The 21,844-nt window shown below is 55.4% G+C and overlaps 3 protein-coding genes across 5 annotated transcripts; 1 reads left to right on the plus strand and 2 right to left on the minus strand.

Annotated features, from left to right (window-relative positions):
• The first annotated feature begins 361 nt into the window (after positions 1-361).
• Positions 362-5,690, plus strand: TCIRG1 (T cell immune regulator 1, ATPase H+ transporting V0 subunit a3). 2 transcript variants are annotated; one of them, XM_033063817.1, is made up of 19 exons: positions 364-786; positions 1,032-1,110; positions 1,196-1,425; positions 1,514-1,608; positions 1,758-1,884; positions 1,969-2,051; positions 2,174-2,267; positions 2,338-2,550; positions 3,040-3,190; positions 3,267-3,406; positions 3,650-3,807; positions 3,878-3,968; positions 4,049-4,167; positions 4,348-4,561; positions 4,651-4,755; positions 4,829-4,939; positions 5,026-5,146; positions 5,232-5,403; positions 5,495-5,690. In XM_033063817.1, the coding sequence occupies exons 1-19, from the start codon at positions 670-672 to the stop codon at positions 5,574-5,576; spliced, it is 2,502 nt and encodes an 833-aa protein (XP_032919708.1). In that variant the 5' UTR covers positions 364-669; the 3' UTR covers positions 5,577-5,690. The 2 variants fall into 2 exon arrangements, with proteins under 2 accessions (XP_032919709.1, XP_032919708.1); XM_033063818.2 differs by lacking the exons at positions 3,267-3,406; positions 3,878-3,968 and having other exon boundaries at positions 362-786.
• Positions 5,691-5,740: 50 nt separating this feature from the next.
• On the minus strand, positions 5,741-7,421 carry TBX10 (T-box transcription factor 10). The gene is made up of 8 exons (XM_033062789.1): positions 7,367-7,421; positions 6,996-7,179; positions 6,822-6,923; positions 6,584-6,755; positions 6,339-6,494; positions 6,203-6,270; positions 6,031-6,119; positions 5,741-5,964 (listed from the first exon to the last, which is right to left on the minus strand). Exons 1-8 carry the CDS (start codon positions 7,419-7,421, stop codon positions 5,741-5,743), a joined length of 1,050 nt encoding a protein of 349 aa, XP_032918680.1.
• A 7,557-nt stretch (positions 7,422-14,978) lies between these two features.
• RAD51 (RAD51 recombinase) lies at positions 14,979-21,355 on the minus strand. 2 transcript variants are annotated; one of them, XM_033063868.1, is made up of 10 exons: positions 21,284-21,355; positions 20,356-20,464; positions 19,793-19,930; positions 19,275-19,392; positions 18,638-18,729; positions 17,867-17,961; positions 16,900-17,013; positions 16,517-16,646; positions 16,212-16,333; positions 14,979-15,944 (listed from the first exon to the last, which is right to left on the minus strand). In XM_033063868.1, the coding sequence occupies exons 2-10, from the start codon at positions 20,440-20,442 to the stop codon at positions 15,821-15,823; spliced, it is 1,020 nt and encodes a 339-aa protein (XP_032919759.1). In that variant the 5' UTR covers positions 20,443-20,464; positions 21,284-21,355; the 3' UTR covers positions 14,979-15,820. The 2 variants fall into 2 exon arrangements, with proteins under 2 accessions (XP_032919759.1, XP_032919760.1); XM_033063869.2 differs by lacking the exon at positions 21,284-21,355 and having other exon boundaries at positions 20,356-20,916.
• Positions 21,356-21,844: the final 489 nt, after the last annotated feature.

Raw genomic sequence — 21,844 nt, forward strand, 5'->3', positions numbered from 1 at the left:
TCACACCGGTGTGGGGATCCTGCTGATACCGGCGGGTGGTTTCCCGGCTCCGGGAAGTATTTCCCATTTCCATCCTCCTCGGGGGATGCTGCGGGGCTCCTGCCTCCGAGGGGCCGCTCCCCATGCGGTGCGGGCACGGTATATCCCGGGGAACGGGGAGCCTGGGGAGCGGCGGGGCCGGAGCGGGCGGTGCCTCCCTCCCCGGGGCCGGGCTCTTCCTGGGGAAGAGGAAGTGCTGGATCCCGGCCGAGCTCGGCGGCGGGGGGGCAGCACGGGCGGGTCGGTCCGGAGAGGGTCCGGCCCGCGGGGCGGCCGGGGCGGTCCCGGGGCGGGGAATCAGCCGGGCCTGACTCAGAGGCAGCTGAATGGGGCGGGGGCTGGAGGGGGAAGGGGGGATTTCCAAAGTGCTTTGCCAGCCGGGTGCCGGGCACAGCCGCGTGTGACTGAGCGGGCCGGTTTCCCGCGGTCCCGGCCCGGTTCCGCCTCCGCAGCCGCCGAGACACCGGGGCGACCTCTGCCCTGTTGTTCCCCTTTCCAGCCCTCACCTCCTTCCGCTCAGTTTCCCATTATCACCCCGCCCCATTCCCTCCGGTTCCATTCTGTCCCATCCCCAGGTGCGTGCCCTGACGCCTCCGCTGCCCGGGCCGGACCGGGGGTCTCGGGGGGGCCATGGGGTCCCTGTTCCGCAGCGAGGAGGTTTGCCTGGCCCAGCTCTTCCTCCAGTCCGCTTCTGCCTACAGCTGCATCAGCGAGCTGGGGGAGCGCGGGCTGCTGGAGTTCAGAGACGTGAGTAGGGGCTGGGCGGGCGTTTCGGGGTCTCTGGGGTGCGGGGGGTCCGGCTGGGTGCGCCGGGGTGCACTGGGTTTGGGATGCGTGGTTTGGGATACTATGTGTAGAGGCGGTTTGGTCTGGTCGGGTTTGGGATGGGAGTTTTAGGGCGCCGTGGGAACAGAGAAGTTGGGCTGCCTCTTCCCGCGGGATGCTGTGATCCCCATCCAATGTGGGGCCCTGCCTTGACTGTACCCCCGCAGCTGAACCCCCATGTGAGCCCCTTCCAGCGGCGCTTCGTGGGCGAGGTGCGGCGCTGCGAGGAGATGGAGAAAACCTTCAGTGAGTACCGGGGGCCACGGGCTGGCTTTGAGGGGTGCTTCCCAGGCTCGGACCCCCCAGCCTGACCGTGTCCCCCCGTTCCCAGCCTTCCTGCAGCAGGAGCTGCGGGCCGCGGGGCGGGTGCCGGTGCCGTGTGCCGAGAGCCCGCGGGCGCCGGCGGCGCGGGAAGCGCTGCGGGTGCAGGAGCAGTCGGAGCAGCTGGCGCAGGAGCTGCGAGAAGTCTCCCGGAACCGCGCGTCCCTGCGGGGCAGCCTGCGGGACCTGCGGCAGTACCTGCACGTACTGCGCGAGGGACAGCGCTTCACCAGCCTGCCGGTGGGTCCGGGGGTCCCCGCCCTCCTGGGGGTGCTGCTTTGTGCCTCAGTTTCCCCCAGGCTCATCCCTCTGCTCTGCATCGCCGCAGGCCCCCCTGGGCTCCCCGCCGCGGCCACGGGCGCACTCGGAGCGTGAGCCCATCCTCGACCCCTCCCTGCACCAGCACCTCGAGCGCAAGATCAAGTGAGAGGGGGAAAGCTGTGGGGCTGGGGGTGGAGAGGAGTTCTGGAGCAGCTGGAAGCTGTGGGAAAAGGCTTGGAGATGACTTATGGGGCAGTGGTGCAGCTATGGAGTGGTTTGGCTATCCCAACACTCGTGCTGTGTCCCTGCAGCTTTGTGGCCGGCGTCATCCACCCGTGGCGAGTGACCGCCTTCGAGCGGCTGCTGTGGCGCGCCTGCCGCGGGTACCTGGTGGCCTCCTTTGTGGAGATGCCAGAGCCAATGGAGGACCCGGTCACGGTGAGGCAGCACCTGGGGGAAAGAGGGGGCTGGCACGGCTGTCGGGCCGGGACACCAGAGTGACACAGACTGTGCTGTCCCCAGGGCGAGAGCATCACCTGGGTGATCTTCCTCATCTCCCACTGGGGCGAGCAGATCGGGCAGAAGATCCGCAAGATCTCGGACTGGTGAGTGAGCATGGATCTGCCCACAGGGAGGTTTATTTAGTAACACCCACTCTGGACCCTGCTGCAGGGCCGGGCTGGGGAGCCCTGACTACCCCTGACACGGCGATGTCCCTCTGTCCCAGCTTCCACTGCCAGATGTATCCGTACCCGGAGAGTGAGGCCAGCAGGACAGACACCATTACCAAGCTGCATGGCCAGATCCAGGAGCTCAGTGTGGTGAGCTGGGTGCCATGAGGGGATGTGGGGGCCACGCTTGGCTTGCCAGCCCTGACACAGGTGCCCACAGACACTGGAGGAGACGGAGAAGTACCTGGCGGAGGTGCTGGACAAGGTGGCTGTGGCGCTGCCCACCTGGCGCGTGCAGGTGCAGAAGATGAAGGCCATCTACCTCGTCCTCAACCAGTGCAGCTTCGATGTCACCAAGAAGTGCCTCATCGCCGAGGTCTGGTGTCCCGTGCAGGACCTCACCCAAGTGCAGGATGCGCTGCGCCAGGGATCCGTGAGTAGTTCAGCATCCTCATCCTGGGCATGCTCAGTGTCCCCATGTCCTTGCACCAGGGATTGTTCAGTCTATTCCCATTCTTGTTCTGGGGTTGCTCAGCTGTCCTTGTGTCAGGAGTTGCTCTGTGTTCCCATGTCCTTGTGCCTGGATGTCTTGGTGTCCCATGTCTTCACGTCAAGGGTTTCTCGGTGTCTCCGTGTCCTTGTGACAGGGGTTGTTCTGTGTCTCTGTGTCTTTTTTGTGGGGTTGCTCAGTGTCCCTGTGTCCTCATGCCCGAGGTCGCTTGATGTCCCTCTGTCCCATCAGCATGGTGGGGCATGTGCCAGGCTTGGGGTGGATTATGGGATGGATGCCAGGAACAGTTTCCAGGTGTTGGGCACAGGATGCTGGGGGCTGGTGCCAGGGAGGGGGGTGTTGTGGGGTCCGTGTGCCAAGCAGGAGAGCGCCAGGGGTGCCAGGATCAGGTTCTGGGTGCTGTTCCCGCAGTACCAGAGCGGCTCCAGCGTGGAGTGCTTCGTGCAGCGCGTCCCCACCTCGGAGAGCCCCCCCACCCTCATCCGCACCAACAAGTTCACCGCCGGCTTCCAGAACATCGTGGATGCCTATGGGGTGGCCAGTTACCAGGAGGTGAACCCTGGTAAGGCCCCTGGCACCCCCTGAGGCCCAGGGCTGAGAGGGGACCCCTTGTGTAACGCAGTCCCTGTGTCCCACAGCACCCTACACCATCATCACCTTCCCCTTCATCTTCGCCGTCATGTTTGGGGACGTGGGGCACGGGCTGCTCATGTTCCTCTTTGCGCTCTGGATGGTGCTGTACGAGAACAGCCCCCGCCTGCGGCAGGGCAGCAACGAGGTGGGGGCAGGATGGAGCAGGGTGGAGGGGTGGGGTGCAGTTGGAGACATGGGATGGGGTTGGGGGTGTGGAGTGGGGTCGGAGATGTGGGACATAGTTGGGGATGTGGGATGGGGGTGGATGATACAGGATGGGGCTGGTGGTTCGGGACAGGGACAGTATGGGTCAGGGTGGTGCTGTGGGAAGGGAACGGTGTGGGGCAGGAGGTGGTGTGGGACATGGGAGTGGTGTTTGCCCCCCTAGATCTGGCTGACATTCTTCGAGGGGCGCTACCTCATCTTGCTCATGGGTGCCTTCTCCATCTACACCGGCTTCATCTACAACGAGTGCTTCAGCAAAGCCACCGTCATCTTCCCCTCCGCCTGGAGCGTGGCCACCATGGCCAACCACTCTTCCTGGAGGTGAGGTCCCACCCCTGTGCCCCCTGCCTGAGTCCCCATCTCCCTGCTGACACCCTTGCTCTGCCCCCAGCTCTGCATACCTCGCCACCCACCCCTTGCTCACCCTGGACCCCAATGTCACCGGTGTCTTCCAAGGGCCATATCCATTTGGGATCGACCCAGTGAGTGTCCCATGGGGAGGATGACAAGCTGGGACCCTCTTTGGGGTGGTGCAGAGTCTCACCCACCTTGTTTGTGACAGATCTGGAGCTTGGCCACCAACCACCTCAACTTCCTGAACCCCTTCAAGATGAAGATGTCAGTGGTGCTGGGCATCGTGCACATGGGCTTTGGTGTTGTGTTGGGGATCTTCAACCACGTGTGAGTCCTTGGGCTGTGCCTATGGGCTCTGTCATGCCAAGGGGACTGGAATTGGACTCACCTGGGTGGGATGGGGTGGTGGCAACTGGGATCTTGTATCTCCCTGCACCTCGGTGGGTGCCGAGGATGTGCGAGGGTGCGGAAGGACAGGCTGAGCACAGCCAATATCCTCCCACCCAGGCACTTCAAACAGCGGCACCGGCTGGTCCTGGAGTTCCTCCCAGAGATGATTTTCCTCTTGGCTCTTTTTGGCTACCTGGTCGTCCTCATCTTCTACAAATGGTTCAAGTTCAATGCTGCTAACTCCCGAATAGCCCCCAGCATCCTCATCCACTTCATCGACATGTTCCTCTTCACCTCCAATCCCGAGAACCTCCCGCTCTACCCGGGGCAGGTACCGCCCTGCTGCCCTGGCGGCACCTGCTCCCCACCCTGGCTGGGAGAGGGGTAGATGCCAAAATGCTCAAAGTCCTCATGCCACAGGTGACAGTGCAGACAGTGCTGGTGGTGGTGGCGCTGGCGTCAGTGCCCGTCCTGCTCCTGGGGACACCGCTGTACCAGTGGTGCCATCAGCGTGCCCCGAGGAGGGTAAGGCCAGGGGCTGTGGGGGGATCCATGGGGATCACGGGGAGGTCTCACTGCTGGTGCTGTCCTGGTGCAGCCGCTGGCCACGGGGGAACAGGAGCCGCTGCTGGAGGGACAGGAGGCCGGGAACTCTGTCAATGCCACCACGGAGGATGTGGAGAGCGGGGGCCACAGCTCTGATGCCAAGGTGAGGGGCATCCAGGCAGGCTTTGGTGGTGGGATGAGGCTGTCTGTGCCGTCTGCTGATGTCCCATGTCCCCTCCCTCCCTGCAGCATGCGGACTTTGCCGATATCTTCATGCACCAGGCGATCCACACCATCGAGTACTGCCTGGGCTGCGTCTCCAACACCGCGTCCTACCTGCGGCTCTGGGCGCTCAGCCTGGCACACGCCCGTGAGTCCCCTCGGTCCCCCCTTGTCCTACTCAGAGCCAGGCAGACCCTCACTCCCCATCCTGCTCTTGTCCCTCCCATGCCCAGAGCTCTCGGAGGTGCTGTGGACCATGGTGATGCGGAACGGCTTCGTGGGGCTGAGCTACGTGGGCGGCGTGGTGCTGGTGCCCGTCTTCGCCGCCTTTGCCGTGCTGACCGTGGCCATCCTGCTGATGATGGAGGGGCTCTCTGCCTTCCTCCATGCCCTGCGCCTGCATTGGTGAGCCCCCAGAACTGATGGGTTACTGATTGGGTCTGGGGGAGGTGTGATGGACCCCCCAGAGCACTCCTTAACCCCCTCTCCTTGCCAGGGTGGAGTTCCAGAATAAGTTCTACGTGGGTGCTGGGTACAAGCTGTGCCCCTTTGCCTTCACCTCGGACACCTGGGATTAGCCATGCCATGGACATTCCAGGGGCTTGGAACATCATCTGCGCCCCAAATTCCCCCCCACTGGACCCCTGGAGCCTCCTTGGCAGTGAATAAAAGTGTCCCTGTGTCTCCCCCCAGCTCTGCGTTGCCCTTGCTTGGGTAGGGGGGGGCTCGGGGGTGCCCCCTGTCACTGCTGGCCGTATCCAAAGGTGGGGGCTGCAGTGGGGCCGTAGGTGCTGAGCGGGGGGAAGGCAGGCAGGGGATAGGGCAGGGTGCGGGGTTTGGCTCCCACATAGACACCAGGGGGGCAGCTGAGGGGCTGGAAGGTGGGTGCAGGGAGCTCGGGGAAAGTGGGGGGTGCTGCTGGTTGTGGGGGGGCAGCAGCCAGAGCCCCGTGGTTGCGTGGAGCCCCTGCGGGGGGGAGAGGCAGCAGCAGGGGCTCAGCCCCCCCTGCAGCCCCCACTGCAGCCCCCCTACCTTTCTCCTGCTTCTCGGAGCGGGGGGGCAGTGGGGTGGCCCGGCCGCGGGGCACTGCACCCAGCAGGGACCCTGCTGGTGCCCCACACCTGCAAGAGAGGTGGGGTGGGGGCTCAGGGGGTGGCTCGACATCCTCACCCTGGTGTGGGGGTGACATCCAGGGGTGCCTTACCATGGCTCGGGGTCGCCATCCCGAAATCCCTTGGCGAAGGGGTTGCTGGCGATCTTCAGCTGGGTGATCTGCGGAGAGGAGCGGGGTCAGGGAGTCCCTGGGAGGGTGCCCCAATTTCCCTCTGGCTGGTGCTCACCCGGTGATTCTGGTAGGCTGTCACTGCCATGAACTGGGTCTCGGGGAAGCTGAAGGACTTGAAGTTCTGGTGGGCGAAGCGCTCGCTGTCACGCCGCGGGTCCACGAAGACGACGTGGAAGCGGGGCTGGTAGCGGTGCATGGAGTTGAGGATGATCTAGGGGTGGGAAAGAGGAGGTGGCAGGACTCCCCCGGGCAGGGATGCATTGTGTCCCCCCATCACCCAGCCCGCAGCGGGGTCCTCACGTGGCCGTTGTCATCCAGGAGGTTGTTGGTCAGCTTGAGCTTGTCGAAGGACACGATCTGCCGCATCCACTGCGCGCCCTTGGCCGGGGAGTCGGGGTGGAAGTGGACGCGGCCAGGAGCTGCCGGCTCGGCTCGGCCCGCTGCCAGCCAGGATGAGCTGTGGAAGGCGTATCTGCAGGGCAGGGAGGGGCTCAGCTCCCCCAGATCTGGTCCCCTGCCCCCACTGCCCCATCCCCACCTGTATCTCTTGTCATCCAGTGGGATGAAATCCATGAGCAGGACGTAGTCGGCCAATGGATCCAACCCCGACAGCTTCACCTGGAAGGTGGGGAACATCCTCCTGCACAGAGAGGTGGGTGGAAAAGGAGTGCCTCCCCCACTTTGCAGCCCCCCAGGTCCCTCTGGTTCCCACCTGCCTGCCTTGGTGACGATCATCTCGGTGCCCAGGCGGTTGAACTCTTCCCAGAGGCTGCCCATCTCCAGCCGTGCCGCGGCATGGCACACGTGCCGGTTCTTGCCACCGGCCCCCGGCCCCTCACCAGCCCACCCGAGGCCAGGGGTGCATGGAGACCCCTCACTCGGGCCCCCCAGGAAGGCTGCAGAGGGATGAAGGGGTGTTGTTCTGGGGGAGCAGAGCCTGTGCAGGGCCACCCCATCACACCCTCCCTCCGTGGAGAGATGGTGGCAGGATCAGGGTGCCCCGTCCCCCACCGCACTGGAGTCTTATCCCCATCCCTGCCACACTCCAAAACGCCCGCAGGACCCCACCACTGTGGGTTTTACCTGCCATGGGTGCGGTGGGAGGACAGGAGGTGTCCGTGGCTCCGTTCCCCGGCATGGTGGCAGCGAGACCCCGCCAAAGCCCCCTCCCAGTGCAGCGCCGGCTCCGCAGCGTCCCTGCAGCCTGCCGGGGGTTTTATGCCCCAGCTCGGGGCTGGAGAGGCGGGGGCTGCAGCCGAGGTGGTCCTTGGGGGCTGAGCACGGCCCCCTTCCCCAGCCTGCCTTCGCGCCTTGATGCGGTGATGATGGACGGTGGCACCGCTGGGACCACCACCAGTCCCCAAACAGGGCTTGGGATGCCCCGGGCTGGGCAGGCACATCTTTCTTGGGGTCTCCTTGTCCTTCATATCACAGATCTGAGCAGGGGGAGGTGGGGGCTCCCCCAGGCAAAGCCCCTCTCGGTACGCGGCCGTCACCACCTGATATTGAAAACCACGGTGAGGTGCTGAGGCATCGGCGAGGATCCACTGCTCCAGCAGAGCCTCTGCGGCTCTGGAGGCAGGAACGAGCTGCCCCCTCCCCAAAACCCCCCCAAGGTGGGTCCAGTCCCTGTGCCCCTCATTGCAGTGACAGCAGGAGATGGATGGGGACAAGCGGGTGCCGCAGGGCTGAGGGCTTTTCGTGGGAGGTGACGGACACCGGGATGGGGACAAGCAAGGGGTTACTCCAGAGCCCCCCTACTCCCCTCCGAACTGCACTGGGGCCATGGACACCGTCTCATAGCGCACCATGGAGTGTATTCTAGAGGGATGAGGGATGCTGAGGCTCTGGGACAGGCTCTGGAGGACCAGGGGATGTCCTTGTGGCTTTCTGCACCTGTTGGTGTCCCGGTGATGGCAGGACTGGCCTGAACTCCCTCCCTGCTCTGCACAGCAGCCAAGGGGACAGCATTTGGGGCCAGGGCTGATGTGGAGCGGGGAGGAAGCGCCTCCCCAGGCTCCCCCCGCACCCCGCAGACGTGTCCGTGCCCTGCGGAGCCGGCTCAGCCCCATCCATCTCCGCTGTCAGCCCGGCTCGGCTGCGGGGCTCGTATCGAGCGCCAGATGAGGAGGTGCGAGAGAGGCAGAGCTGACAGCGCGCAGGGGGATGGAGGGGGCTCAGCCCCAGGCAGGATCCGACCTGCCACGGCTGGGTGGAAATGCAGGAGCTTTGAGGTCCTTTCCAGTCCGAGCCATTCCAGGATTCTCTGGCCGGTGTGGGTAACCACAGGTGAGTCTCCTCAACCCATGCTGAAGCATGTGATACAAAGTGGTTTTTCAAAATGAACTTTTCTGGCCCCAAACGGGCAAAAGGGAGCCAGAAAAAACACTTCAAAAAAGGAAAACAGTGACTCTTTCCCACTGGGAAAAGTTGCCCCAGACAGCAGGACAGGCTGGACAGAGCTGTGGAGGTTGTGGTGGCCACCAAGATGAAGCAGAAGAGCACTGGCAGATGGTCAGATGACTCCCTGCAATGAGCCTCTGACTCAGCTGGAATAGGGAAGTAAAAGCTGCTTGGGGGGCAGTGAGGGGAGAAGAGGAATTGATCCTATTTTGCATGGTGGGAGCAAGAGGGAAGTGAGAAGGCAGGAGGTGGCAATACTCATTTCTCAACCAGAAACACACGTGTCTGTTAGGTCAGAGTGGGAAAGTCGAGCAGCAGGTGGCTCTTGATTGATTTTTTAAATTAATTTTTAATTTTTTTCTTTAATTTTTAAAACCCTGATTGAGAAAAGAGGAAGAGAATTGTAGCAGGTAAAGTTATACCCTGGAAATGTCCAAAGCCAGACTGGCCAGAGCTTGGAGCACTTTGGTCTAATAAAAGATGTCCATGCCCATGGCAGGGGCTGGGACTGGATGGTCTTTAAGGTCCCTTCCAATCCAAACAATTCCAGGTTCTAGGATTTGCTCTAGGGAATGTGTAGTGCAGAAGAAAATTGATAATTGCAAAGACAAAGCAATAATTTCCTTAATTATGTCCATTATTTAATATTTTTTTCCCCTTCCCATATATAATAAATAAAAGAGGTATTATACAAATATAATTATGTATAATTAAAAGGTATTATAGAAATAGAGAAGAATTTAAAAAGTCTTTCAAGTCTTTAACAAAGCCCTTTGATTTTTTTTCACTCCTCCTGACACCATTATGGCATGGCTCTGCAGGCATCCACTGCAATGTGCCATGGGGATCCCATCTCTAAAACCCAAGAGAGAAGCCTTGGGATGGAGCCCAAGGCCTCTGGGGAAGGCTCATTCTGTTTTCAGGTGCTTCAGAGACCCTTTGGCAGTTGTGGGGAAGGTGTAAAACCTCAAATCTTCCAGCCACGTGAGAGGATGGAATAGGAAAATCTTCCTGGTTTCAGCAAGACCAATGGAACTGGAGGACTTCAATGAAGGACTTGTGAATACCTTGACTCAAGTTGCCCTTGGTTAAAAGGTGGAACTTTAAGTGGTTTTTGAACTTGCAGTCAGGAATGCTGGTCTCATTTTAATTGACCCAAACTGACTGGAAATCACTTCAACGGTGTCTGTTGTCAATTTAATGCAACACTAATTAATGTGGAAAATCAAGGCTTGATGTTATTGTATTTGTTATTGTATTTATTTGTTCCTAAATAAGAACATCTCCATTCCCCCCCTGCAAAATGTCATCCCTGCTTCCAGGGATGGGCATCTGCAACTTCTCTGGCCCTGGCACAGGTTGGGCAGGGCTTGGAGCAACCTGGGAGAGTGGAAGGTGTCCCTGGCCATGGCAGGGGGTTGGAACAAGATCAGCTTTAGGATCCCTTCCCACCCAACCCATTCCAGGATTCCACAATTCTGTGTTGTATCCAGACGCACCCTCCTCGTTCAATGCCTCCAAACCTCCTGCACCATCTCCTTTCCAACGTCTCTTTCCACTCAGGCAAGGCTGATTTTCCACCCAGCTGCAGTTTTCTGATTATTCCTGCTTCCAGGTTTCAGGACTTGAGTCATCTCAGCCCAGGACTCATCCTCTCTCCTTGTAGGCTTTGAATGAGTCACCACAGGTTCCCCTGATGGGGACAACGATGTGTTTGGGGGCTTTGACTCATCTGATCTATTTTAAACGTTTTTTTAAAGGAAAAATGGCACGGATTTCTCCACTTGCTGCCTGGTGGTGAAGGGTGCCAGGGTGACACAGTCACGTGGGAAATGCAGGATTTATTCAGAGTAGGCACAGGCTGAAGAGTCACTTTGAGCCTCAAGGGCTTAAATTCAGACTATAATCATCACCAGGAAATGTAAAAATAATTTGCAGCAGGAGAGCTCCTGAAGGGTTTTCCCTTTATCCCAGTTTTCAATTGGAACACTTCTCCAAATCCTGGGTTGTCTCCCAACTCCTGAATCTTGATTTCCTACATCAATTCTTTTTAATTCTCAGTGATGCCAATAGATCAGTTACATATTCTAAGAGATAAATTTGTAGATATATAATTACGTATTTCTAAGAAAAAATGCTTTATATATATTAACAAAATTATGTATAAACATTTTCTTTATATATTAAAAAATGAATACGTTGAAATTATGATAAGCTTATTAGTGGATAAAACAATATAAAAATTAGATATATGTTATATATGTATATAGAAGCAGGAAATCAATCCTCAGGTTTCCATTTAACTTTCTGAAATGGACTGAATTTATTTAACTAATTGTGTTTATTTATCAGTGCAGGTCTCCTCTTAGGAGCTGCTTCCAAAGTCACCAGTTCCCAAACCATTCCAGGATTGTGTGACTGTGTGTGGGTCTTACTGGGAGATGGCCCGTCCTCTTCTGGGCTACCTTGAGCCATCCAATTCTACCAGAGATATCACAGGATATGAAAACCTGCTTCAGCTGCACCTGGGAGGAAAAAGGAGCCAAAATCTTGGTGAATCCTAGGACAGCCTGTTGGAACTACTGCCTTGCCCAAGGATCTCATGGAATTTGAGTAGGAAAGTAGGTGCCACAGTGGAGATCCTTACCCCGGGAGGACAAGGATGAATATTCCACACAGAGCTCGGACCAAGCACCTGCCTCTCAGCAGGGATGAAATCTGAATTAATTTCCATTCTCTGTCTTGAATGCTTCCCACCAAGCAAAGATGGTTTGTCGAGTAAGAAAAGGTGAGGCTGAACTTGGATTAACCAAGAAATCGAGGCCAGTTCTCTGACAGGAGCAGATTTCCAGGTGCAGGCAGGTGGATGCTGTCGCCGGGGAGGACTCAGCCCCCAAAACTCCTTTTTTCATTAAATTTCATTAATTTTCATTATCTGTAACATCTCCAGCACCGTCCCGGCGCCTCCGGCATCTCCTCGTGGGTGATGAAAAGCAGCTCTAAATCCTCATTACAGCACCGGGAGACCAGACACATCGTTCCTGGGACATCTGACACGGGATGTCAGGTTCTGGGGAGGAAACTCAGCCCTTCAGCCAAGGTTCATCCAATAATGATGATTTTTAGGTTCGGATCCATCTGCCAGGAGCCTGCGGTGCCTACCCTTGGTTTACTCTCTGGTGTAACTCTGTCAAGGCATGATTAATGTTATCCAGGAGAAAAATCGATGTTTATTTATTCTCTCTGTCACAGGGTGGGGTTTTGGGAGCTGCTGATCTCTCCCTGGTGAGCGCCAAGACGGAGCCTGGATTAATCTTTTATCTCCGAGAGAAGAATCGCAGCTAGAGCGCAGTGAGGTGAGACAAAGCCCAGCTCTTGCTCTGAGTGCTCTCCCCTAGCAAAGCTGTCCTGGTACATGGGGAGCAGGAATTTATTCCTCAAGTGCTCAGGTTGGACAAGGAGCACACAGAAGACGAGGAATATTTTCCTTTTTCCAGCAGCTACTGGGAAAATCGTGGGCTTCCATGTACGAAAGGTTGGCGGAGTACTCAGAAGAAGCCTCGCAGCTGACTTGTTCTCTATCCTGGTGCGGTATTTCCCCCTTTCATGTCCCGAATATTCCCTTTTCCCGCGGCTCCTCCCGGTGCTCAGCGCCAGCTGCGCGCGCGCGCGGCGCCCCCTGCGGGCGGAGCGTGGTACTGCAACACAGGGTGTCGCGCATGCGCAGTGAGTGAAACTGAGCTCGCAGGAATGCGCATGCGCAGTGCGGTCTTGTTTCCCCCTTTGTCTCAGTGCTGCCGCCCCGTGGGAGCGCCCGGCACTGCAGGCCCCGTCCCCCGGGAACGCCGAGGCGTCCTGGATCAGCGGGAGGATGTTTCTGGAATAGAGGACCGCAAAACCCATCCAAACTCTTCCTTTCCGATTCTGCAGCAAAGAACGCTGTTGTCCAAAATGAACTCCTCGGCCTCACGGACATGGTTATACATTCCATAGTGCTTCCCGGGAATGGCTGTTGGGAGCTCTGGCAGAGCACCTGGAGACCAGGTAAAATCAGAAATGGGATTGTTTTGGCTACTGCGGAGTGTGCATTTCTTTTCAAGATGTTCCTCTGGTTGATCTGTGTCACAGTAGCTTCCTAGAGCTGGAGTAGTTTCCTAGCAGGGAACTTGATTTGGAAGCTGCATTCCAAACATTTGTCCACATTTATTTTATCTCCCACATGAAGATGCCTAAAGAAGCAGAGGTGGGGTGTTCCTAACAAAAGAACATCCAAATTCATCCGTGGTAGAGGGCTCAAAATTAAAGTGTGAGTGGAGGTGCCTTTGGGACACTTCCAATTCCTTAGTATATGAATGGAATTTAAATGAAATATCCAAATCCTGACAAGCTTGTATGAACCCCAAAGCCTCTGCAAGTGTTTTACAGCCAGGGAGGGAGACAAGAGTCTGGAGTCTCTCGCCAAAAACTGGCTGCTGGTTCGTTTGGCATAGGAATGGTTGTGTATTCCCTGGGGCTGTCCTTATGGAGAAGGTTTGTTTATGTGCCCTGGGTTTATTCAGTGCATCTCCTGAGCCAAACGTGCCCGAGGTGCTGAGTGCTGGCAGGAGGCAAATCCAGGGATTGGACAGTGGGAATTTGCACTGCTCCTGGAATCCCAGACCTGGAGCTGTGCTTCAGAGATCCCAGGAGATGCTGCCTCATTCAAACCTCGTTAAAGCTCAGCATCCTTCCAGCTCCCTTGGAGTTAGGCTTGCTTCCATTGCTGCTCTTTCCCAATGTTATGATTATTACTGTAAATTCCCACTCCATGTCTTCCATAGCCCTTTGCTTCCCAGAGTGGTGCTTTGGGAAAGCCCCTCCAGCCTGGGAAGGTGCTTTTGGCTCCAGACTCGTTCCCAGTCCCCAGGAGCAGCAGGACCTGTGCTGCTCCCAGCAGGTGAGGCAGAGCTGCCTTTCCTTCCTTCCCTGCTGCACTTTGGCTTTTTGAGGGCTCTCTGGGGGTCTGGGGGAGAAATTCTGTGTTGTTCCAGGGCAGAATTAGCCCTGGTCCCACTAAAAGCAGGAGGAATAATTTTATCCTTGGTTTTGGACACACATTTTGTGTTTTCTCTCTGTTGCTGACACCGTGTGGTGAAGCAGCAGCTCCCAACCTTGGCAGTGCTGGAATAGTTTTATTTGTGACACAATAAATTCCCTGCTGGAATCCCAGTTACATCCCCCAGATCAATGTGCAGTTTAAGGTCTTACACCCTGACCAGGACAATGCCCAGATGGGCCAATGACTTACCATCATTTGACTTGATGATTCTTGTGGCTCTTTCCAACTCAGAGTATCCTGTGCTCTGGAAATAAACAGTTTTCACTGGCTGTTTAAACCCAGAGTTTTTTTCCAGTGGAGAGTGTGAGCCACAGGGAAAGTGGTAGGGGAAGCAGAGCATTGAGTCACACTGGCAGGTGTGGGATGAGCAGCCCAAGCAGGAGTGAGCCCCACGGGGCCCCAGAGCCCCTTGGCTGGAGGAATCTTTTTAGAATTTATCCAGCATAGGCAGATAATTCTCATAGAGAAGCCCCAAAATTAAAGGATATGGGGTTGGGGTACGTGGGAGGGGAATGTTCTGCTTTAAATTAAAATACATTGGGAAAAATAAATCTGTGAAAAAGCTGGTTTACTGTCCCAGACTGATTTCTGTGTGATTGGCTGGGATTCCAGCTGATCTCATGGGATTTTCAGCCTGTGGGACTCCAGTGAGCTGCCAGGTGCTGAGTCTGAGAGAAAATAATGGGAAATCTCTCTGAATCAGGCAGTGTCCCAGAGGTCTGGCAGTGCCCAGCATTCCTGGCTGGAATTTGGGGATCCCAGCACAGCCCCTCCATAGTGTCCCTGTGGACCTGGCACTGCCCACCGTCCCTGGCCAGGGTTTGGGGTTCCAGCACAGCCCCTCCAGCACCTCCCGCTGCTTCCTCAAGCCCCCTTTAACCAGGATCCTTTTTTGGGGTGGGGGCACCCAAACCCAGCAGAATTTGCTTTAACCAGCTTTGGGGGATCTCCCCTCTCCCCTCCTCACCCCATTCCTGCTGCCAAAACCCAGCCTGAGGCTCAGCTCCCCACCCCCTCAATCTCTCCATGGAATTGCACTCGGATTTCCCAATCCAGCAGGGCAGCAATGCTGTTCTCCTCACTGTGTATCTTAATTGCAGTGATTGCTTAAGAGATAATTAAAAGAAATTCGCAGAATGAAGAGACAATAAAGCAGAGCTGCCAGCTCCAACGAAGGGGTGCTCAACCCCCTTCTCAATGATTTGCTTTAATTAACCAATGCAAATGAGCCAATTAAAACCACATTGATACAGTTTTAGTCTTTTTAATCAAGTTCTAGAGAAATATTGCAGAGTAGAAAATAATCTTTTCAACCCCAAAACTCTTCTAGGAGATCCACAGGGCAGGGCTGCACTGCACCCCCAAACTGAGGAGAACTAGGAGAAAAGACAATCCCAGACTGAGATTCCTGGGGGATTGGTGCAGCTTCTGCCAGCCAGAACAATCCTTGGTCTGAGCACACACCTGTGAATCCCAGGAACCTGGGATCTCATCAGTATCCTCAGGGGCTTTTTATTAAAAGCAGATTTCCACAGAGAATTAACAAAATACAGAAAATTAAACAGAAATGTACAGGAAGAAGCTCCCCCGGCCCAGCAGGCTGCAGCATCCAAAAGAAAATGAACAGAAAGATTATGGATTGGGACTATCACCAATCCCAAACCCCTCGTGGAACAGCACTCTGCTTTGGTTTACAAATCACCACTTCTCTTAGTGGACAAACCTTCAGCTTTGCTTCCAATTCACCAAGGTCCCACCTGTGGCCACCAAGATTCTGCTGCCCCGTGTCACGGTGGGATGCAGGGAAACACGCAGGGTCTGGTGCCATGGGAATGCTGCCCAGGAGCACACGGAGCTCACTGTGCCTGCAGCACAGGGAGATCCCTTCCCCACAGCTCCGGCTGCGCTCCGTGTGCCCCGACGTTCCCACCTGACACAGCACAGCTCCCACTGCCTTGGGAAGTGTCCCTAAAGTGCCACCAGGAAAGGAGCTCTTACAGACACAGTCTTGGGATTCAGGGGAAGAAAAGGAGTTTTCAGTCTTTAGCATCTCCCACTCCGTCGGCATTGATAGCAAACATGGCTTCAGCCTCGGGAAGACACGGAGAGTCGTAGATTTTACAGATCCTGGTCTCCCCTCGGCCTTTCCGCAGGTACAGCCTGCCAGGGACAGGGAAGGAAACAGGTCAGGAGGGACAGCCTGCTCCCAGAAAATCATCCTAATCCACAGAGGAGTGAACAGAGCCGTGTGAACTGCCTGAGACATTCATTTCCCTGGGGACTGAGGGCCCAGAGTGGCGCTGAGCTGAAGCCAAGGCTGGGTCTGCCATGGACAGGCTATGGAAACCCCAGAAGTAAAAGCTACTTGGCCAATTCCATGGAACATTCCCAACCCAGGCCCCTGTGATATGACATCTCTTGTCTCACCTGGTGGTGGAAGCATGAGCGATGATATTGCCTCCAATGGGCTTTTTGGGATCTGCAGCAAACATGGCAGCTCCATCTACCTGTGCCACCACCTGGTTTGTGATGACAACAGCCACGCCAAACTGCAGGGGAAACAACCCAAACCCAATTATTATCTCCCACAATCAGAACAAAAAAGCAGGAAAAAGGACACATAGAGGCACTCCTGGTGTCCATAACATTTTCTCTCCTCTGTCCAGTGCAGAGAAGGGTGCCTGGGGTTTGGCCAGCATCAGCCCATGACATGAAGCCCAGTGGGTGCTCACCTCGTCCGCCAGGCGCAGCAGCATCCGCAGGAACCTGGCCAGGTGCATCTGCCTGGCGGAGAGCTCCCCCCTTCCCGAGTAATCCGTGCGGTACAGGGCCGTGGCGCTGTCCACGATCAGCAGAGCGTACCTGGGAAGGGCAGGCAGGGCTCTAAGTGTCAGTTCCAATCCCTGCCCAGCTCTACTGGGAGCTTGGAAGTCATCAGCACTGTTTCTAACCACAGTTCTACTGAGTTTCCAAGTTGTTCCTCAGGCTGGCACCCGGAATTCCACCAGCAGGACGTGCTGCTGACACCTGACTGCCCATGGAGCAAGCTGGCTCCCTGGAGAAGCCAAAGGCTAATCCCAGGTGGGGACAAAATCCATGAAATCGGTGTAATTACCGTGACTCAGCCATCATGGCTGAGGCCTGGTACAGCAGCTGGGTCTGGTGGTCGGTGTTAAAGCCCCGAGCATAGGCCACGTTGTCCAGGACATCACTGCCAGACAGGCCATACCTGCAAAATCAGGGAAAATAAAGGGATGAACCTTGAGTGACAGCTTCATCCACAGCAGTTAGCCAAGGGCTTTGCCAAAAGACTGGAATTAAAACTCACATCCCTGGCAGAGATAAAAACAAATGGAAAAATGCTACCCATGGTGATGAAAAGAGAATGGAATGATTGGAACCATTTGAAATGGATAAAAGGAAAAGGCCTCATGTGGTCCCAGGGGTGGTTTAAGCTGGATATTGGCTAGTCTCTTAGAGGAAAGGTTGTCCAGCCCTGGCACAGCTGCCCAGGGCAGTGGTGGAGGCCCCACCCTGGAGGGGTTTAAGGCAGTGTGGATGTGGCACTTGGGGACATGGGACAGTGGTGGCCTCAGCAGCACCAGGGAACACAGGGATCTCCTAGGGCTCCTCCAGCCTGAACAATTCCATGATTCCAAGGGCTCTGTACACAGCCAGCACAGACACACCTGTGCTTGCTGCAAACATCATTTCACTTCCTCTCCTTCACTTGGCTGCCAAATATTCCCTGGTGCTAGGGAACATGGGAGCAGTCCTTGCTGTGGGAGAAGCCAGCAGGATTAGATCAAATTCCCTTCAGGAAGAACTGACAGGATCCAGCCAGTCCTGTCCCAGCTGCTTGGGAAGCTCTCAGTCCTTTCCAGTAGCAAAAGAGAGGAAATCACCTCATGCTGAGGGACAATGACACGAGAGCTGTGGGGAGAGAGTGGCAGGGACAGGAGAGGAACAGCAACACCAGAGCTTTCCAAAGGGAACACCTGCCAGATCAACCTCCAGGACCTGTGGAAAACGTTTTCCAACTGAGTTGTGAGTCCATCTATTCCTGTCTTCCACTCACAGACCTTTCAGCCACGGCCAGGAGCCGCTCAGGACGGAAGGTCCCCTCCGTGTCGATGTACATGGCTTTCCCCTCGCCGCCCCCGCGGTCTATGGGGAGCTGAAGGAGAAGGGAAGGAATGAACATGGAATAAAGCATCCATAAATACAGCAGACATTGCCACATGCCCTCACTGAGCTCATACATCAAATAATAACCCAAGTTATTGTGATTAAAGTCCCATTTAGCTGGGAAAGGTGAGAGGAAAGATCCCTGGTCCCCACTGCTGACACCTTCCTTTTGTAGTTCCTGTCACGCTGGAGTGCCAGGACAAGGGGGAATGGCTTCCCACTAACACAGGGCAGGGATAGATGGGATATTGGGAAGAAATTCTTCCCTGGGAGGGTGAGGAGGGCCTGGCACAGGTTGCCCAGAGAAGCTGTGGCTGCCCTGGATCCCTGGAAGTGCCCAAGGCCAGGTTGGACAGGACTTGGAGCGAGCTGGGATAGTGGAAGATGTCCCTGCCCATGGAACTGATGGGCTTTAAAGTCCCTTCCCACCCAAACCATTCCAGCATTCCATGACTCCACACAAGATGACAGGCGCTCAGCTTTGAGCTGGGAAGTTTAAGGAGTCAACTGAACGATCAAATTAAGGCTGAGCCTCTAATATTTTAGGGAATAGCAAGCTCTAGACAGGAATAAACACTTAGAAAGTCAAAGAAAGTGCCCAAATTAGCAAATATCCCAGGGCTGTGGGGTCTGGATATTGGATTGCAATGAGGTGAACCCCCCACCTGACAGGTGACGGCCAAGGTGTGACACAGCTGCGTCTTCCCAGTCCGGAATTCCCCAAATAATTCTGTTATGGACCCTGTTTCTATTCCTCCTGAAGGGAAAGTAACAATAATAATTATTATTAAAACTTAAAAAGTCACATGCTACACATATCATCTATGTCTCTATCTCACATACAAAACATTACATTTACAGAGACTCAGTTAGACACTGAATTTGGCTGAAAGTTTCAAAGCTAAGAGGGAAAACTGCTTGTCATCATGAGGTTTGTTCATGCTGTGGTTGAGAAGTTCATGGGTGTTACTAAAGATGCTGAAGAGCTGAAATTAGTTGTTTTCATTTTTGGATTATCAGAGGAATGGGGAGATGGTGATGCCTGGTTTTGTTTTCCCTAAACGCATCATGGACTTAAATAAACCAGAAACATCCAAAAATGGACAGCTCTGGGTCTTGCATCATGACCAAAAGCTATTTCTGCAGCTTCTAAAATAAAAGCAATTATTCAAGAGCAGTCCTAGAGGTTTTTCATCCAGCCAGGACTTACCATGCGTGGTTCTGTGCAAGGATCCCACTCATGGGAAAACCCCACCCCAATAACAGAGGTTAAGCAGGAAAGAGCAATAATAAAATGCTGACCTTGAAGCAACTTATCCAGCTCTTTGGAGCCAGTGGTGATCTGGATGATCTCTGACCGCCTCTGGTGGAATTCTGTGGCTGTGGTGAAGCCCATGGGAACCAGTTTGGCTGCCTCAGCCTGAGGGAAAACCCAAGTGAGCAGTGACAGGAGAGCTCATGCCATTCATTAATCCCCCAGTAATTAATATTTCCTGCCTTATGGAGAGGTGCCTCTATCATTCCATGCACATTTCATAGACCTTGCACTAGTTGGTACCTCTGAACAGAACTGAAATTCTGCTCCAAGAAAAAGCTCCAACATCCCTTTTTGATGTTTTAAGGAAATATCTTCCCCTTGTCCCCCACCTGTTCAGCTCAGTCCTGTCCTGGTGCGTTTTGCCTTTTCCCATCACAAGTCATGTCACACTTCTAATCACCCTTACTGCCCTTGGGAGGCCTTCCAAATTCACCACAATGCCTTCAGCCAGCAGAAATAAAATTGTGGAGTATCTTGGGTTAAAGTTCCAGAACATCCTTACCAAGATTTTGTCGGCTTTGGCTTCGCTGATGCCTTTAATGTTCAGCAGCTCCTTCTTTGGTGCATAAGCCACAGCCTCCACTGTGTGAAATCCAGCCTCTTCCAGCTTCTTCACATCGTTGGCATTTATGCCACATTGCTGGAAGGGAGGGATGCAGAGAGGAAAAATGACACATGTTTGTATTTTTGGGTATTTCTAGGTTTTTTGTTTGGTTGGTTTTATTTTTTGTTTTGTTTTGGTTTTTTTTTAACAGGACACAAGTAAGAATTTAGCAACAGAGTTTTCAATTTCATCTTGTTTTTAAAGTAAAAGGTTTAGGTAAGGAATTATTCTCTGTCAAGGTGGTGAGGCCCTGGTGGAGAGCCAGGAAATGCTCAATGCCAGGATGGACAGGGCTTGGAGCAACCTGGAATAGTGAAAGGTTCCATCCCCATGGCATGGGGTGGAACGGGATGAGCTTTTAAGGTTCCTTCTAACCCAAACCACCACTGGATTCTGTTCTAGGGAAAAGAGCAGCGAGTCCATCTATGGAAAACTTCCTCCAGAGGTAACTCCTTGCCTACCTCCAGCCTGGATATGAGCTGTGGCCCAAAGCTCTCCTCCTCCACTGAGGTGTCTGCGCTGGCCTCGAGCTGCATCTGCATGGCCATGGCAGCCACGGCCCAGGACACCCTGGAAGGAACCAAACATTTCAGAGTTCCCTTTCAGCAATAAGTTATGCAGTCACGAATCAGAATCATGGAGTTACTAAAGCTGGAAAAGTCCTCTGAACCGGCCCCTGATGTTGGGACTGGGCTGTGCCCCAGGGCTTGTCCTCAGGACAGCCACAAACACCTTGGAAAAGGCTGGAAGACCCTGCAGAGGATCTGTACCACCCCTGGGATTGCTGAGCAGGATGGCAGGCAGGAGCTGTCATGGGAAACTGAAGGATACAAGGGAATTCACACACTTGGGATATAACACAATGTGAATATTATAATGACAGGACAAGGGGGAATGGATTCAAACTCACAGGGAAAATTTACATTGAATAAGGGGGAGAATTTCTTCCCTCTGAGGGTGCTGAGGCTTTGGCACAGAGAAGCTGAGCTGCTCCTGGATGCCTGGAAGTGTCCAAGGCCAGGCTGGGTGGGGCTTGGAGCAAGCTGGGATAGTTGAAGGTGTCCCTGCCCATGGCAGGGGGTGGAACTTCATGGCCATTCCATGACTCCAACCTAACCGGAGGCCCGGCCAGCAGCACCTCCCAGGCCATCTGGCCCTCCTGGGATCCCCCCCGCCGTGTCCCCCCACTGTGCTCCACTCCAGCCCTTTGTTTCGCGGCTCCCCACACCTGACGGCCTTCCCACCCCGCTCCGCCAACGCCCCTCCGGCCCCCGCGGCCGCTCCCCGCACCGGGGGGGCACCGGGGGAGTCCCGCGGGCCGGCCCGGACCCTCTCTGATCCCTGTCCCCGCTCCCCGTCCCCATTCCCGGTCCCGATCCCGTCTCTCACCGCGGCCCCGCTCCGGCCGTTCGGGCGCTCCCGCCGCCGCCTCACGTGACCGCGCGCGCAGGCGCAGCCCCGCCCCCGGCGGCGCCTGAGGGGGAGCGCGGGAAGCGCCGGGCGCGGAGCGGGGCGGGACGGGGGCGCTTCCCTGCCCCTCGTCTGCCTTTGTGTTTGCTTTTCCTCTTTTTCTTTTCCCCCACCCTACTGTTCTCCTCTTCCTTCTCTCTCTCCTTGTCTTTTTGCTCTCCTTTTTCCCTCCTCTTTAATCCTCTCCAGTCCCTCGCATTTCCTTGTCTTTCCCCCCCACCTTTTCCTTTTTTCTCTTCTTTTGCTTCTCTCTCCTTTCCGCTGGATAATGGAATAAATTTCTGCCCAAGCTCCTTTTCCTACTACAAATGTGTGGCTTCACCTTCTACTTTGATTAAAGATTTGAAGCACTGTAATAAACTCCACCAAAAACCCACTTGAGTCTTTATAGTTATTGATGCTCTGGTGTGTAAAACCACTGCAAGAAAAAAAATCAGCCAAAAGAGCCAAAAAAGAGGTGGATAATGCTCCTGGAGAACT

Source organism: Catharus ustulatus, chromosome 6, assembly GCF_009819885.2.
Source record: "Catharus ustulatus isolate bCatUst1 chromosome 6, bCatUst1.pri.v2, whole genome shotgun sequence".
Lineage (NCBI taxonomy): Eukaryota > Metazoa > Chordata > Aves > Passeriformes > Turdidae > Catharus > Catharus ustulatus.